We start from the raw sequence: 19,346 nt of genomic DNA, 5'->3' as shown, positions 1-19,346 counted from the left end.
AAATGGATATTCTGTAATTCCAAGGCATTCTGCCTCTTCTCACAAAGCTTTATTATGTCTTCACTATTAATAAAATATCAACCACTAAGTGACAAAAACTGCTGGTTTTAACTTCAGGTTTATAGTGGAAGAAAAAAAAGGAATTCTAAATCTGAGACTCAAGAACCTACCCATCACTATTTAAAACAAAGAAGATGATACCACCAGAAACACAAAACAAACTTTTCTCCTTGAAAATTCAATGCTATGTTATTTACAGGTAGTAAATATGGAACAGAGTTTTGGCAAGCTCTGTTCTTCATACCCTAATTAAAAGTATTCCCGATCCCGCTTGCTAACGTTTTTTTTCTTTTTTTTAAAAATAAGGCTAGGAATTGTATCTCAGGTTGATAAAGGCTAAATTTTATGGATGTTAAAGTGGACCCACTAGCATTTAGGAAGAAATTAAGGTAGGACCACACTTCACACAGTAAAGCAAAAAGCAAAATAAAAAGTGAATTAGAAGTTGAATGTAAAAATTTTTTAAAAATAATAAATCAACTAAAATAAAATGTAAGTAATTATGTAAGTGTTTTCAGAATAAGGAGAGATATTTCTAAGCATAAAAATAATGGAATGCTACCATTAAGTATGGAGGACTTAATTGGTCCAGGCAGCACACTAAAAATACAGAGAAATAGTGAATTAATATATAATCAAAAATGTTTTTTCAAGAGAGTCAAAAAAAAAAAAAAAGGAAATCGCCAAGGGCCAAAAACCATATGAAAATCATAGCTGTGGATGGGAGATGACAACATAAAGGGCCATGAACAAAGAGTAGAATATGACGGTCCAACATACTTCTAGTAGGAGGTCCAGTGGAGCAGAGGGGAGAGGCAGTATTCAAAGAGATAATGGCTGATGGGAATAACAGAAAGAACAGCTTCCATCTATAGAGAGCTTTCTATGCTAGGTGTTGTTTCAAGCACTTTGCCTTTATTTTAACTTATTTAATCATCACAGCAATCCTATGAGGTAAACACTCTTACTTTCTCTATTTTACAGAAAAGGAAACTGAAGGACAACACAATTGAGTAATTCAACCAAAGTCACTAAGAGGAAAGCCAATTTTCGAACCCAAACCCTATGTCACAAGAGCCACACTGCTTGACCGTTTGATTTTTGAACCTCTACTGCTCCATTCTATACCTAGATGTAGATCAGCTTTAGACTACACAGAAATGTGGATTAATTGTTGACTGCTTAGTCCATTATGTGAATAAAATAAAAAATTACATGTGGTTAGTAAACACAGGAAAAATTACATACTCCCAATGCTAACCAGAAAAATACAAATTAAAACAAGACAAAGGCAGTCATCAAATTTGGTAAAACCCACATGACACCCAAACTATCTTTCGTATGCCAAATGGCTTTTGAATCTCATTTGATGAGTAAACATTTAGGAATATCCCCAGGTGATGCTGCCTGCCAGCCAAAAAATTCCACTTTGGCAAAGTCTTTGTGGAATGTTTTAATGTTTTATTGAATTTTGCCTTTATTGTTTTATAAAAATAAGTGCTTTGTGACCATCTAGAGTGGTGGGATAGGGAGGGTGGGAGGGAGAAGCAAGAGGGAGGAGATATGGGGATATATGTATATATATAGCTGATTCACTTTGTTATACAGCAGAAACTAACACAACAACGTAAAGCAATTATACTCCAATAAAGATGTTAAAAAAAAGAGAAGACTTTCTAGTTAGAATGCTGTGATTATACTGTAGCTAAAATTGAATATATCCAATTCTCTGGAATGAATAATAATCATAGTATGAGACATGATAATAGTCTCAAATATTTTGTCTAGTTAAAACAGTGTTTGCCACCAAAATGGGATAGATAATCTATGCCAAATGAAGAATTTCCACTTGTCTAAATTAATTTATACATTTGTCTGTTGGGCATTATATCTTGTGTGATAGATTTCTAAATGATGTGCTGTTTCAAAATCTTAATGTGGTCTTCATTTCTAGCTGTTGTTCAGTAGTACTGGTTTGAATCATAGTATTCTACTAAAAATAAATCATAAATTGTGAAAATAAATAAATAAAAGCTAAAAAAAATAAGTGGAAATCAGAAAAATGAGAGTGTTGATTCAACTGATCAACTTTAATCTCAATTACATCTAATTTAATCAAATATACACTCAGGTATGAAGGAATATTAACAAAATCAAAGATATAAAATATGGGAAATATAGTTTTAGAAGACTATCTTTAAAATCTTTAGAGATTTTATTAACTTTTTTAGCCCTCCAAAGGCAGCATCCCTTATCAGTCTACTTGTCTGACTTTTAATTATCCAAGTTTGAACACTGTCAGAAAAGGATTAAGAACAAAATAAGGGGAACTCATGCAGAATTTTTCATCTATCCAATTGGCAGAAATTATTTCAGTGATCACTTCCCATACTAGCAAGGGCTCAAACAACCTGCCTATACTATAGTGGTAGAAGTATAAATTAATATTACCAATTCTAGCAAGCAATCAAGAGTTTTCTAAATGTTTATACTCTCTAACCAATTAATTCCACTTTTAGGAATTTAGCTTAAGGAAATAATCAGAAATGCACACAAATATTTCTATGCATGGATATTCATCGTAGCAATATTTGTAATACTGAAAAAAATGAATACAATCTAACAAAAGGGGAACAGATAAATTACTGTATGATCCACTTATATGACTGAATGTTATGTAGTCATCTTGTCTTCATAAATACTCCTGAAACATTGGCAGATGCAATGATGTTCTCTAGAATTTGCTTCAGATAAATAATCCAGGGAGGGAGAGAATAGAGTTATAGATGAAATGAGATTGGCTGGTTGAGAAATATTGAAGCTGGTTGATGGAGTCACGGCTTTCACTAAACTATTCAGTATAATTTCATATACGTTTGAAATTTTCCATAATAAAGTAAAAAAATACATGGGGAATTTTTAAAAAACACAGAATACAAAACTGATTTTGCAACATGAATCAAAGTTTATAAACAAAAAATGATGATACATGTACATAGAAATAATACACCAAGATGTTTAACAGTAGTTATCTCTGAGTTATAGCTTGTTATTTTAATGGGTTTTTTTTTAACTCTCAACTCTCCCTAAATGAACACGGATTAGTGTTACAATCGGCAAAACATATTTTGAAAGCTACTTTGAAAGAATTTCAAGTCAGATGAAAAAGGAACATTCAACTCGAAGAACAAAGAAACATACAGAACTTCACTGAATCAATTAGTTTGATTTTCCAACTGATTTGTCAACCTATTAAATATAAATCTTCGTGGGCTCTCCGGCCTAGTCTAAAGTCCAAATTCCTCAATATATAAAGTCCTCTTCACCCGAGCCCCAGCCCACCTTTTCAGTCTCTTCTCCCACCAAACTTCTTGGGTAACAGTACAGGCACCTTCATGTCTGTCACGCAATACATCATGTTTTGGGAATCCAGTTAGGTCTCTACACAACCGCCTCTCCCATTGGATTATAAACTCTGCCAGACACATATCACAAGCACATCTTCTCCCTCCATACGCCATGGTGCCTAGCACACTGCCTCATAAATAAGAGGAGTGACCATAGATCTAGTAAATTTAACTAGTGGACTCAGCCACAAATTGAAACTTGCAGCACAAATAAGGCATTTCCAAAATTATATAAACTTTCTAAGAAATGATTATTTGCAGAAACTGAAGATTAATTACCAAATAATATCATTTAATAATATCATAAACCCATTAATTATCAAATAATTTCATTAAATATCATAACCCCCTTTAAAAAGAGCAACTTCTAAAAGCCTTCATTACGGTGACATTAAGGGTCATTTTGGTTTTCTTTTTCAGAATTTCCACTACTACTGATGAAATATTTTTATAAAGAAAAATCATTTTTAACAACTTTATTATCAGTTTGGGAATCAGATCTAAGTTTCAGAATCAACATGACTTTCCAGCAATGTGCCAACTCACCTAACAGCTGTGGCCTTGTGGATGAGCATCTCTGTTTGCTCTGACAAGTCTGATGGAAGCAGAAGCTCCACTGGCTGCAGGCACAATATCCGAGTTTCTAGCTCTGTACGGGAAGCAGAGTCCTGGAAACTGTCGAACACAACCTCACCTGTGGCGGGCTGCACTCCCTAAAAACAAAAATATAATGGCACAGAAAATATATATATTTTCCCCATTATAACTATGACACAGCATTAATAAACGTGGAAATAGTAAAGACAACACTCACAAGTATGTACTTGCATTTCTAAAATGTTTGAAAACCTGTCTGCTTTCCAAGACTCTTAAACAAGAAGTCAGACTCACCAATCTAAACTATGCTAGATGGGATTTTAGAGAGACACCCTGAGTCCAAATAAGTCCTGGATCTAACACACCGGACTGAGTGACTGTGACAAGTCACCAAACCCTCCTGGGCCTCAGGGTCCTTGTCTGTAACTAGGGATAAACCAGCCTACTTTCCTCATAGAGTTCTAGTAAGGGTCAAATCAGAAAACAAATGAACACCTTCTAAGCTATAAAGTACTGTACAAATAGTGGCTGCCATTACTGAGAGTAAGAAGTGATATGTTTCTAGAAACCTGGCCACCAGAGTAGGAGTAAGGTACTATTTCATTATATAAAATTAATAAATAAAAAATATAGGGGAGATGGGAATGTTTGTCTGGAAGGCGAGGTCTGGGTGGCTCACCACAGCATCTACTACACAGCTTTTCTTTCTGGCATGTTAATTTGTTTATTGGAGTCACATTCTTTTGTATTTTTTAATTAAAAAGATTTTCTTTTGGCTGCATTGGGTCTCCGCTGCTGCGCACGGGCTTTCTCTAGTTGCAAAAGCCTTCTTGGAAACTGACATGTTATCACTTTGGGACCGCTGGCCAGCTGCTCCTGACTTGGCCACATGAAGGCTCAGACTGTCCCAGTCTCTGAACTGAAGAGAACTAACACTATTAGCATATCTCTCACTACCATGAATGCAAGGTATTTCAATGAAGAGTATCAGGAGGACATCTACAAATCCCAGACTGGCATGTGCAAGTTCTGAGGAATGGTGGAATAATCCAATGTATCTGGGTGACCTTTGGAGACAGCTGAGACAGGGCTACAACAGGCCAGTGGCTGACACCCAACTCATAGCCCATCTTCTCCAGCCGTGTGATTGAGAGGGTCCTGGTGCTCCGGCAGGCTGTCAGGCCTGAGCCTCTGAGGTGGGAGAGCCGAATTCAGGACACTGGTCCACCAGAGACCTCCCAGCGCCACGTAATATCAATCGGTGAGAGCTCTCCCAGAGATCTCCATCTCAACGCTAAGACCCAGCTCCACTCAACGATCAGCAAGCTCCAATGCTGGGCACCCCATGCCAAACAACTAGCAAGACAAGAACACAACCCCACCCATTAGCAGAGAGGCTGCCTAAACTCATACTAAGTTCACAGACACCCCAAAACACACCACCAGATGCAGTTCTGCCCACCAGAACACAGGCACCAGTTCCCTCCACCAGGAAGCCTACAAAATCCACTCAACCAACCTTACCCACTGGGGGCAGACACCAAAAACAACGGGAACTACGAACCTGCAGCCTGGGAAAAGGACACCCCAAACACAGTAAGTTAAACAAAATGAGAAGACAGAGAAATACACAGCAGATGAAGGAGCAAGGTAAAAACCCACCAGACCAAACAAATGAACAGGAAATACGGAGTCTACCTGAAAAAGAATTCAGAGAAATGATAGTAAAGATGATCCACAATCTTGGAAATAGAATGAGGAAAATAAAAGAAACGTTTAACAAGGACCTAGAAGAACTAAACAGCAAACAAACAATGATGAACAACACAATAAATGAAATTTAAAATTCTCTAGAAGCAATCAATAGCAGAATAACTCAGGCAGAAGAACAGGTAAATGACCTGGAAGACAAAATAGTGGAAATAACTATGGCAGAGCAGAATAAAGAAAAAAAGAATGAAAAGAACTGAGGACAGTCTCAGAGACCTCTGGGACAACATTAAATGCACCAAAATTTGAATTATAGGGGTCCCACAAGAAGAAGAGAAAAAGAAATGGACTAAGAAAATATTTGAAGAGATTATAGTTGAAAACTTCCTTAATATGGGAAAGGAAATAGTCAATCAAGTCCAGGAAGCGCAGAGAGTCCCATACAGGAGAAATCCAAAGAGAAACACTCCAAGACACATATTAATCAAACTATCAAAAATTAAATACAAAGAAAAAATATTAAAAGCAGCAAGGGAAAAGCAACAAATAACATACAAGGGAATCCCCATAAAGTTAACAGTTGATCTTTCAGCAGAAACTCAGTAAGCCAGAAGGGAGTGTCAGGACATATTTAAACTGATGAAAAGGAAAAAGATTACTCTACCCAGTAGGGATCTCATTCAGGTTCCACAGAGAAACTAAAACCTTTACGGACAAGCAAAAGCTAAGAAAATTCAGCACTACCAAACCCGCTTTACAACAAATGCTAAAGGAACTTCTCTACTCAGGAAACGCAAGAGACGGAAAAGACTTACAATAACAAACCCAAAACAATTAAGAAAATGGTAATAGGAACATACATTATCGATAATTACCTTAAATGTAAATGGATTAAATGCTCCAACCAAAAGATACAGACTGGCTGAATGGATACAAAAACAAGACCTGTATATATGCTGTCTACAGGAGACCCACTTCAGACCTAGGGACATATACAGACTGAAAGTGAGGGGATGGAAAAAGATATTCCATGCAAATGGAAATCAAAAAAAAGCTGGAGTAGCAATTCTCATATCAGACATAATAGACTTTAAAATAAAGACTATTACAAGAGACAAAGAAGGACACTACATAATGATCAACGGATCAATCCAAGAAGAAGATATAACAATTGTAAATATTTATGCACCCAACATGGGAGCACCTCAATACATAAGGTGCCGTATATGCTAACAGTCATAAAAGGGGAAATCAACAGTAACACAATCATAGTACGGGACTTTAACACCCCACTTTCACCAATGGACAGATCATCCAAAATGAAAATAAATAAGGAAACACAAGCTTTAAATGATACATTAAACAAGATGGATTTAAATGATATTTACAGGACATTCCATCCAAAAACAACAGAATACACTTTCTTCTCAAGTGCTCATAGAACATTCTCCAGGATAGATCATATCTTGGGTCACAAATCAAGTCTTGGTAAATTTAAGAAAATTGAAATTGTATCAAGTATCTTTTCCGACCACAACACTATAAAACTAGATATCAATTACAGGAAAAAAACTGTAAAAAGTACACGCACATGGAGGCTAAAATATACGCTACTAAATAACCAAGTGATCACTCAACAAATCAAAGAGGAAATCAAAAAATACCTAGAAACAAATGACAATGAAAACACAACAACCCAAAACCTATGGGATGCAGCAAAAGCAGTTCTCAGAGGGAAGTTTATAGCAATAAAATCCTACCTCAAGAAACAAGAAAAATCTCAAATAAAAAACCTAACCTTACACTTAAAGCAATTAGAGAAAGAAGAACAAAAAAACCCCCAAAGTTAGCAGAAGGAGAGAAATCATAAAGATCAGATCAGAAATAAATGAAAAAGAAATGAAGGAAATGATAGCAAAGATCAATAAAACTAAAACCTGGTTCTTTGAGAAGATAAACAAAATTGATAAACCATTAGCCAGACTCATCAAGAGAAAAAGGGAGAAGACTCAAATCAATAGAATTAGAAATGAAAAAGGAGAAGTAACCACTGACACTGCAGAAATACAAAAGATCATGAGAGATTACTACAAGCAACTCTATGCCAATAAAATGGACAACCTGGAAGAAATGGACAGATTCTTAGAAATGCACAACCTTCCGACACTGAACCAGGAAGAAATAGAAAATATAAACAGACCAATCACAAGCACTGAAATTGAAACTGTGATTAAAAATCTTCCAACAAACAAAAGCCCAGGACAAGATGGCTTCACTGGCGAATTCTATCAAACATTTAGAGAATAGCTAACACCTATCATTCTGAAACTCTTCCAAAATAAAGCAGAGGGAGGAACACTCCCAAACTCATTCTACGAAGCCACCATCACCCTGATACCAAAGCCAGACAAAGATGTCACAAAAAAAGAAAACTACAGGCCATCTATCACTGATGAAGACAGATGCAAAAATCCTCAACAAAATACTAGCAAACAGAATCCAACAGCACATTAAAAGGATCATACACCCGGATCAAGTGGGGTTTATTCCAGGAATGCAAGGATTCTTCAGTATACACAAATCAATCAATGTGATAAACCATATTATCAAATTGAAGGAGAAAAACCATATGATCATCTCAACAGATGCAGAAAAAGCTTTCGACAAAATTCAACACCCACTTATGATAAAAACCTTCCAGAAAGTAGGCATAGAGGGAACTTACCCCAACATAATAAAGGCCATATATGACAAACCCACAGCCAGCGTCGTTCTCAATGGTGAAAAACTGAAACCATTTCCTCTAAGATCAGGAACAAGACAAGGTTGCCCACTCTCACCACTATTATTCAACACAGTTTTGGAAGTTTTAGCCACAGCAATCCGAGACGAAAAACAAAAAAAGGAATCCAATTGGAAAAGAAGTAAAACTGTCACTGTTTTCAGATGACATGATACTATACATAGAGAATCCCAAAGATGCTACCAGAAAACTACTAGAGCTAATCAATGAATCTGGTAAAGTAGCAGAATACAAAATAATGCACAGAAATCTCTTGCATTCTTAGACACTAATGATGAAAAATCTGAAAGAGAAATTAAGGAAAGACTCCCATTTACCATTGCAACAACAACAACAAAAAATACCTAGGAATAAACCTATCTAAGGAGACAAAAAACCTGTATGCAGAAAACTATAAGACACTGATGAAAGATATTAAAGACGATACAAACAGATGGAGATATATATACCATGTTCTTGGATTGGAAGAATCAACATTGTGAAAATGACTATACTACTCAAAGCAATCTACAGATTCAGTGCAATCCCTATCAAACTACCAAGGGCATTTTCCACAGAACTAGAACAAAAACGACCCCAAAAAGCCAAAGCAATCTTGAGTAAGAAAAATGGAACTGGAGGAATCAGGCTCCTTGGCTTCAGACTACACTACAAAGCTACAGTAATCAAGACAGTATGGTACTGGCACAAAAACAGAAATATAGATCAATGGAACAAGATAGAAAGCCCAAAGATAAACCCACACACATATGGTTACCTTATTTTTGATAAAGCAGGCAAGAATATACAATGGAGAAAAGACAGCCTTTTCAATAAGTGGTGCTGGGAAAACTGGACAGCTACATGTAAAAGAATGAAATTAGAACACTCCCTAACACCGTACACAAAAATAAACTCAAAATGGATTCAAGACCTAAATGTAAGGCCAGACACTATAAAACTCTTAGAGGAAAACATAGGCAGAACTCTCTATGACATAAATCACAGCAAGATCCTTTTTGATACACCTCCTAGAGAAATGGAAATAAAACCAAAAATAAACAAATGGGACTTAATGAAACTTAAAAGCTTTTGCACAGCAAAGGAAACCATAAACAAAACGAAAAGACAACTCTCAGAATCGGAGAAAATATTTGCAAATGAAGCAACTGACAAAGGATTAATCTCCAAAATATACAAGCAGCTCATGCAGCTCAATAACAAAAAAGCAAACAACCCAATCCAAAAATGGGCAGAAGACCTGAATAGACATTTCTCCAAAGATATACAGATTGCCAACAAACACACGAAAGGATGCTCAACATCATTAATCATTAGAGAAGTGCAAATCAAAACTACAATGAGGTACCACCTCACACTGATCAGAAGGGCCTTCATCAAAAAGTCTACAAACAATAAATGCTGGAGAGGGTGTGGAGAAAAGGGAACCCTCTTGCACTGTTGGTGGGAATGTAAATTGATACAGCCACTGTGGAGAACAGTATGGAGGTTCCTTAAAAATCTAAAAATAGAACTACCATACAACCCAGCAACACCACTACTGGGCATATACCTGAGAAAACCATAATTCAAAAAGTCATGTACCACAATGTTCATTGCAGCACTATTTACAATAGCCAGGACATGGAAGCAACCTAAGTGTCCATCGATAGATGAATGGATAAAGAAGATGTGGCACATATATACAATGGAATATTACTCAGCCATAAAAAGAAATGAAATTGAGTTATTTGTAGTGAGGTGGATGGACCTAGAGTCTGTCATACAGAGTAAAGTAAGTCAGAAAGAGAGAAACAAATACAGTATGCTAACACATATATATGGAATCTAAAAAAAAAACATTTTGAAGAACTTAGGGGCAGGACTGGAATAAAGACGTAGACGTGGAGAGTGTACTTGAGGATATGGGGAGAGGGAGGGGTGGGCTGGGACAAGGTGAGAGAGTGGCATGGACATATATACACTACCAAATGTAAAATAGATAGCTAGTGGATAGCAGCCACATAACACAGGGAGATCAGCTCAGTGCTTTGTGACCACCTAGAGGGGTGGGATAGGGAGGGCGGGAGGGAGACACAAGAGGGAGGGGATATGGGGATATGTGTATACATATGGCTGATTCACTTTGTTATATAGCAGAAGCTAATGCACCATTGTAGAGCAATTATACTCCAATAAAGATGTTGAAGAAAAAAAAAGTATAATTTTTGCAAAAAAAAATCAAATATAACAAACTCTGAATAAACACTATGTACATAGTCTATCCAGGGAAATAACTATGATAACTAAAAGCCACCTCCATCACCCCAAGCCAATAATAGCCAAGGTAACCTGGAAAAGATCATAGTTTGGAAGAGAAGAAAAAGATTAAGTAATTTACTCAAGGTCGAGGGGCGATAAAGTGGTGGAGGCAAGATTCACGTAGTCTGACTCCACAAGCCACACTCTTACTCACTACTGACAATTACGAAAGGCATGGGGCCAGTTACAGACTGCATGAGCTAACAGGAGGAAAAACAACCAGCCCCTACACTCATGCACAGCTGGTGGTAAGTCACCTGACACAGCCTCTCCAGAAAACTGCCTGGCATTTTCTAGGAAAGCTGAAAACATCCACATCCTGTAACTCAGCAATTCCTCCCCTACCTATATACTCTTGAGAAACTCAGGCACATGTATAAGGCATGTGCAAAAAGGTTGACAGTGTATCCTTTGTACAAGCAAAAACTGGAAAGAATCCACAAGAATGAAAAAAACTGTAAAATGAAATACAATGTAGCAATAACAAAAAAACTACTAAGGTAACACATGTAATATCTGATAAATCCCATGTACAAAATGGTAAACAAAGAAGCAAGACCCAAAAGGATACATATAATATATTTACATTTATATACTTTTTAAGGTAGTACAACTGTATCTAAAAGCAAGGGAATTATTACCTTAAAGTCTGGATTATGGTTACCTCCAGAGGGAAGGGGCCCTTCTGTGAGCAGTGCTGTATTTCCTAACCTGGGTGGTTGTCTCATATTACACTGTAAATTTCTGTTTTATGCATTTTTTCCTCGACTATTTTATAATTTTTTTAAAAATCACTCAGTTTTGGCTCAAGGAAGTTCCTTAATTCTAGCCCAGAGGCCTTCTCTAGTGGCCAGATAGTTGGACTATAAGTAAATTAGCATACATAAATAAGTTTATCTCCCAATCTACAACCAAATTTTTACAAAAGCTATTAACAGAAGTTCAAGTAATAAATTTATCGGCCAGATAAATTCCCCTCTGCTTTTTTAAATCAGAGAAACGGTCTATATCGTAAAACCTGCAACATCTACTACTCTGTGTGATATGTAACATTGATAAACCCATAGTCAGTCTGTATAAAGCTGTGCATTGCCCAGCCTGAAGGTAGAGGGCCTGATGGCAGTGGCACTACAACACAAAAGCCTTTGATTTCAGACTAACTACCAGTATCCAAAGGATGACTCCTAGGTAGTGACTGGGGAACACGTGACACTCATCACAACAGGGAAAAACCCAGCAAGAATAGGGTAAAGGAAAATGAGATCCATTTCAGCCACACTGAATTTGAGTGCCTTGTCCAATGAAGAGTTGGAAGCAAGAGCCTGGAGCTCAGAAGAGAGGTGCAGCCCGGACCAGACCTCTGGATGTCATCAGCCCAAAAGTGGTTGGTGAGGTAAAGAATGGGTCCCAAGAAAATGCCTGAGATGCAAACTATCATTTCTCATTTTTTTTTTTGCATGCCAGTTCATACACTACGGTTAACTTTGGCAGTAGGCCAGAGCATATTTCTAACTGCACAAAGTAGGAGTTGTATACTATCAGCTCTGCTCCTTAGATTGAGTTCCAGGTAAATATAAAATAGCACATTACATCTGATAAAGCTTAAAAGCAAGTAACCTTACTATTTGTAGGTAGGTTCAACTGCCTGCAGCTAGATAAAAAGTGCTTCTCAAGGGTAAAAAAATCATTTAGAGCCATCCAACAGTAATGCAAACTCCCAGAGAGAAAGGCTTACTGATTAAGCAAATGTCAAGTTAGCACAAAGTTATGCAGTCAGAATGAGGTATTAAAAGGTACTTTGGAGACATTTGGGTTTTAAGAATTTTTGTTGATATTGTAGCTGGTTGCAGAAGTTTGTAAAAAACAAAGAGAATGAGTTATTTACTTAGGCAAAGGGTTCTACTTGTGCTTAACAGAACAAGGGAGTCTAATAGTTCCAAAGGGCCCTTAAACCTAAGATTTTAAGCAGAGTCCAAGTAAGTCTATAAATGGGCAAATCTGCTCACAAATTGCCAGAGGCAAGATCAATAAAACTATGATTCACAAATTATACTTACCTGGAAGACTGGTTATAAATATTCCTAATGCTTATTAAAAAGAGAGTTTTGGGGCTTCCCTGGTGGCGCAGTGGTTGAGAATCTGCCTGCTAATGCAGGCGACACGGGTTCGAGCCCTGGTCTGGGAAGATCCCACATGCCGCGGAGCAACTGGGCCCGTGAGCCACAACTACTGAGCCTGTGCGTCTGGAGCCTGTGCTCCGCAACAAGAGAGGCCGCAATAGTGAGAGGCCCGCGCACCGCAATGAAGAGTGGCCCCCGCTTGCCACAACTAGAGAAAGCCCTCGCACAGAAACGAAGACCCAACACAGTCAAAAATAAATAAATAAATAATAAAAGTAAGTAAATTAAAAAAACAAAAAGTTTTGTACTAGCCAGCTATCATTTCCCTTTAACTCTCGAACTTTCCTCTAAACTAGATATGACAATCCCATAATCATTCGTGTTTAACTTCAAATCCCTAGAGGAAATTTGTACAACCCTTTGGTATCCATGCATGTGTTGACTTTTATTCTGCTATCTGTACACTGTCCACATGCATGCCTGTCACTGGGTCTATCTTCAACCCTAAACTGCTAGAGCCCATGGACAGAAACTATCTGGATCCCTCCACAGCACAGAGTGCCAAGTAGCCACCTGAGAAAATTATAACTAGTAATTTAACATATAAAATTAGGAGGAAAATGTTTTTCTAGTACAATTACTTGAGGACACAACCCATCAGATAGCCTCATTATAAACCATACATGATTACTCATATTTAAAGACTCCTTGAACATCTATCATTCGTTCTTTTTTTTTAAAATTAATTAATTTATTTATTTTTGGTTGCACTGGGTCTTCGTTGCTGCGCACAGGCTTTCTCTAGTTGCCGCGAGTGGGGGCTACTCTTCGTTGTGGTGCACAGGCTTCTCATTGCGGTGGCTTCTCTTGTTGTGGAGCATAGGCTTTAGGTGCACAGGCCCAGTAGTTGTGGCTCATGGGCTCTAGAGTGCAGGCTCAGTAGTTGTGGCGCACGGGCTTAGTTGCTCCGCAGCATGGGGGATCTTCGCGGACCAGGGCCTGAACCTGTGTCCCCTGCATTGGCAGGCGGATTCTTAACCACTGCACCACCAGGGAAGTCCCTATCATTCATTCTTCACCTACAAAGTACTTACCACAAGTCCAATGAAAACGTTCCCTTTTTTTTTGTCTTTAACATTTTCCTTATTTTCACAGATACACAGAAGATAGCTGGTAGAAGTATCAGTCATTATCTCATCGACATTAACAGCATCATCCAGCTTGACTAAAGGATTTACATGTAATAATTATTAAAGAAAAACAAATGCTGCATTCCCATTAGCTTTTCTCCCTTAAAATAATGGTTCATTTTCCTGGGCATTTTTGCTTTATGCAAAACTCTTCCATATAGCATTTATTCTTCTGATTTATTCTGATCAGTTACATGCCTTATCTTCCCTAAGATATAAGATTCATGAGAACAGACAACTATTATCCAATCAAAGGCAGAAGGCAAAGGTATCCAATCAAAGAACAGTTTTAAAAAATGCTATTTAAAACAAAGCCCTTGTAACATTTAAGAAAAACAATTCCTATTCGAAAAGGATATCTTCTCCAATAAGTGTAGATTTTGTATAAAGAGCAGTTAATTTCCGGGAAAAGACTGAACTTTTGTTGTCCCCAATGGCTTTTAACGCAGCTGTTTCAGTTTGTTTCACAACTCCCACCTTCAACAAAAGTAAGAAATACTGCATATTAAATATGATGGAAAATTTGTTAACAAAACATTAATTCTAGATTTTGAAAGGTTAATTCTGAAACATATAAAATAAACAAATTAGTCCACAATGTCCAGAGGTAGGGCTTAAGTAATAAGTACCACAAGGACCTTGCAAGTGTGGATAAATCACTAAGAAACACTCCATCACAGAGTTGAAAAACTTTTTACCCTAAATATCTAATATGTTAAAAACTCAAGGAGCTATACTGCCAATAATTATGACAAATATTAATTTCTCCAAAATACCAAATTCCAAAACCAGTTATAGCCTACCATCTTAGAAAACATTTCCCTCTCTGGAAGAGACTCCAATCCCCTTTTCCCACAAGTTGAAGCCAAAGCTGACCTTATATCCCTTGGCCACAAGGCGGCGAACGTGAACAAACAGCCGGTGAGTAGGTATGCTTGCTGTCATAAAGTTGTGATCTAAATGGCAATAGATATTGAGCTCCCGGGCTGCAATCTAAAAAAATTTAAGAAGAAAATATCAATAAATTTCTACTTCCAGATTCCCTGTGCAGTGTTTGTTCACTTTGTTAAAAATCCATCAAGGTATATACATTTAGGATTTGTGCACTTTTCTGTGCCGTATGTCAATAAAAAGTTTAAAAGACATTCGCTGTGTAGAAGCCTATGGTTTTATCTTTTTTTTAACAGTGTCCATGGCCTAACCTCAAAGCCAACATCTATATTTATAAACAACTCAGAAAAATATGACAGGTTTTCTTTTATGTCCTTAGATCTATCAAAACCTTAAAAGTGCTGAGCTTTCCCTGCACAATACAGAGAGCATGAGACTGAAATAGAGTAAGAATTTGCTACTTAGCACATGCAAATAACTGAAAATTAGGAGATACCACAGAGTATACATAAATGATGAACCTCCTTGGACAGAGGGCATCTTTGAGGAAGTGAGAAGAGAACCCCCTGGTCTGGTTAGCTACTTAATGATGCATGAATGATAGGAATGCAGAATCAGGCAGCACCACCTGATTCCCTACGTTTTTCTACAAAGTCCCAGGGCCTAAATATTGCCCACTGGGGCCACGGGATTGGAGTCATTCCTACACTCTCACTCCCCTATATCACCCGTCTCTGAACTGTATTAGTTCATCACTGCAGGGCAAGAAGACGTCAGTCTTTACTGTGGTCAAGGCTGAATTCAGCACTCAACCTAGAGAGAAGGGCAGAGAACAGCACTTCCTTTCACCCCTTCATCTACAGGAGGCCAACCACGTGGTTCCTGTCCTCAGGAAACAAGCCGATGCTGTTTCAAAGTCTAATTTCATGACACAGAAGAGAGCATCATGCCATCTGAACTGGAGAACACCACTTTCCTGCCACAGGACTTAGGACACCAGAACAGAAGTTGGCCAGGTCTCCACTTCCCATCCATGAGGTGGCAGACGAGCCACCTCATCACTCTCTGAAGATGTACTATCCAACCAGGCCTAAAACTAAGGGATCATCACAATCATTCATGACTTCAACAGCACCATCAGCAATACCAAGCCTAAGCTTGCCCCTAAATGCTCAAATTTACTTTTAACCTTCTTAACTTAGGCCTACATCAAACACCCCAAATTAAATACACACCCAACTTAGACTAAGATAGCAAGACAGCTGACATACAGAGACCTGTAAGACTTCACACACTTGTTGGTGGCTGGCAGAGTTAATGTGCTCTTCCACTGAGATTTAACTATGTTCCTGGCTATGAAAATTCATAAATTAAGGGTAAAAAGAGGAATTTCTGTACATCTCAATTTTTTTTTTTCTTGCTTGAGTCTTCATTAGGAATACTCACATGATTATGGTTCATTCACAATTGACTTTCGATGGATGAAAGGTACTGGGCCAGCACCATGGAGAATAAGCACGAACATTCCAATAGGGACCCCTCACTTCCTTCCCCACAAATCTAGCATCCACCAAGTTTGCTTGTGTCTATTTTTAGTTTTTACTTTAAATGAAAGTATTTTTGAAGGTAACTGATCACATTAGCTTCTCCATAAGGTCAGAAAATGAAATAAAAACACTGGAAAATATTTAAGGCTGGACAAAAAAACAGGAAACAGTATCTGAAAAAACAACTTACCTCTGCATCTTCCCCAAAGAATCTATACTTATATCCACATTCCACACACAAAATTGCATCTTTCTGCTGCTGCTTCATTTCTAAGTATTGTAATTCTAAGGGGGTGTAGATGCTTTTGGTCCGTTTGTTAGATGGTTTAGAATCAGAAGTTTTCTGTAAGTTTTCATAACTGCTATGTGATGATCCAAAATGACTGAGTGTCTTGTCCTGGCAACCAAAAGATATTTATAGTTTAAAAAGTATTAACTGTAATAATAGTTCCAGAACGTAAATTTGGCACAAAGCTAATAATTGGTGAATCCAAGTGAAAAGTTTACAAGAGTATATCATATATTAGGCAAATTTTCTTGAAGGTTTGGAATTTTTTCAAAGTAAATGACTTAAAAAAGTGAGCCAAACTAAACTACTGTATAATTATTTGAGCAAATTTTGAAAGCCTAAACTAGAAAAGCTTTCTATATTTCTTTTTAAATTGGATTTCATTAAACCAATTATAATTAACCATTTTCTTTTCTTTATTCCCAGATATGTAAGGCACAAAAAGTCATCAGGCATCGATCTGTCTCCCTCAGCGGTAAGGCAAAACCACTTTCAACAAGCATGCCAGCAGCTAAAGCTGCACTTAATGTTTAAATTTCCAAGTACAGTCTAAAAGATAGTATATTCCATAATCTTTATTCCAAGAAAGAATCACAATTTGTTTGGTAAAGAGAGATGAGAAACAGCTTTTGGAAAGCATAAAGCACAAGTTTACATTTTCAACATTAGTATTCCTGATATCCACCTGTCTGTATGAAAACCATAATTAAATCCAGTTCACAGCTTAAAGCAAATTCCTTGCTTCTGAGACTTATTAAGGTAAAATGAAACAAATCTGTACAATTGATGACATAAAAATTCATATTTTAAGGCAAGGCAAGAAAAATCTAAACATAAAATTTTTCTCTCCCCATTTTGGCCCCCTCCCTCCCCTTCAGTGTGCATTGTGCATCTATCTGCCTTATGCTTAGGTTTAGCAGAAATACCTGCTCAACCATTAAGATCAATTTTCCTCCTTCTGGTGCCAGCCTTATAACTTCTTGGAAGTTAACATTTCTTTCGCAATCCTGTAAGGGGTCACGATGACCCCCCGCTCGCCTCGTACACACAGACATCTATGGTGAACTTTATATACAAAGCCAACATACCATTTCCCTTAAAGATAGCCATTGGTGCATAACATACCAGTCAGACGACCTGGGGAGATACTGGGCACCTAATGGAAGTTTCCTTAGCTTAAATACTTACTTCTGACCTTACTAATGTTACTAGCTATATTACTTATATTCTGCCTATTTTATAAGATAATTGTTTCTTGCGTTACCAAATGTATGACTGAGCTTCCAATAAAATTAATAATGATTAGGCAACTTAAAACGACTGACAAAATATACAGTCCTATATGATCAGTGATTTTAATAGTGTTACTCGAGATATGGGAAGAAGCAACAAGAGGGAATCTTTTCCTAGACCGCAGCAGACTATAAGACAGGTGGTTCAGAGGCTTTCGGCTACTGTTAACAGGGCCTAGTCCAGTAACAGCACAGTGAGTGGCCTATCAACAAAATCCTTGCCTGACCTGAAAATGAGTATTCCTAATGCCATAGGACAAATTGATCACAAAACGCCTCCCAAACCTTGGTTGAAATTAAGACCGAAAGGGAACTGATTATAAAATAAAGACTGTTGGCCCATCACCCAATTCTACAAGAATGAAGTCATTAGCTACTGTGGTCGCTGACCTATATTACACCCTGAAAGGAATTTAGGAAGAAGATCAGGATGAGGCACTTTGTGAAACTTGCCCTCAGACAGTTAGATATTTTCAGGAGAAATTTTTTTATAAACCTGGATTCTTGCATCATCCCATACTTAGAAAAGCACTAAAATCATTAACTAAGATGTCTGTTCCTTGTGACTAGCAGCAACCTTCAACCGAGATGTGTGCTTGAGTGCACATACCCCCTTTGCCAAAATCACATATATGCTGGCCTCCCCCTTTACTTCTTTGGAACAGTTCTCAGAGCTCTCTGAGAGACTATCTCCCGGGTTATAATCCTCAGGTTGGCTCAAATAAAATTTTTCACTTCTTTCTTAGATTGACTATTGATTAATTATTTTTGTCAACAGGATAAATCCAGCTTCTAATTAACTGTCACTGGGTCACTGCCAACATCTAAAAACTTACAGCTACCCCTGAAATTAAAAATATGGCCTAAAAGACTAGTGACCAGTAGAGGCAGAGAAGAGAGAAAGAGAAACGTCTTATATGGCCCCGGGAGGGGACCACAGTCCAAGGAAAGCCCAGAAAGACGTTCTTTACAGTTGCAGTTGCTAAAGGTTTAAAAAATTCAGCTTAGCTGGAATAGCAGGTAGAGACACAGTTTATCTGAATAGCGTAGCCAAGCAAACCTCCAAAGATGAGCAATGAGATCTGGTAAGGTATGGACAGGCGTGGCAGGAGAAAAGTGGGTAATATACCAGGTTGGAG

The 19,346-nt window shown here is 37.5% G+C and overlaps 1 protein-coding gene across 4 annotated transcripts in view; it reads right to left on the bottom strand.

Annotated features, from left to right (window-relative positions):
* MSH3 (mutS homolog 3) overlaps positions 1-19,346 on the bottom strand; it is a 182,525-nt gene that overhangs the window by 150,000 nt on the left and 13,179 nt on the right. For all 4 annotated transcript variants that reach the window (XM_059916664.1, XM_059916665.1, XM_059916666.1 and 1 more), the window contains exons 4-8: positions 16,817-17,023; positions 15,065-15,181; positions 14,548-14,665; positions 14,093-14,238; positions 4,014-4,180 (exon numbers count right to left, since the gene is read on the bottom strand). In XM_059916664.1, the coding sequence (XP_059772647.1) occupies positions 4,014-4,180; positions 14,093-14,238; positions 14,548-14,665; positions 15,065-15,181; positions 16,817-17,023 (755 nt within the window). The remainder of the gene's footprint in view (positions 1-4,013; positions 4,181-14,092; positions 14,239-14,547; positions 14,666-15,064; positions 15,182-16,816; positions 17,024-19,346) is intronic.

The sequence above is a fragment of the Balaenoptera ricei genome, chromosome 3, assembly GCF_028023285.1.
Source record: "Balaenoptera ricei isolate mBalRic1 chromosome 3, mBalRic1.hap2, whole genome shotgun sequence".
Classification (NCBI taxonomy): domain Eukaryota; kingdom Metazoa; phylum Chordata; class Mammalia; order Artiodactyla; family Balaenopteridae; genus Balaenoptera; species Balaenoptera ricei.
The sequence above is the reverse complement of the archived record's forward strand: the minus strand, read 5'-3'. Positions and strand labels throughout refer to the sequence as shown.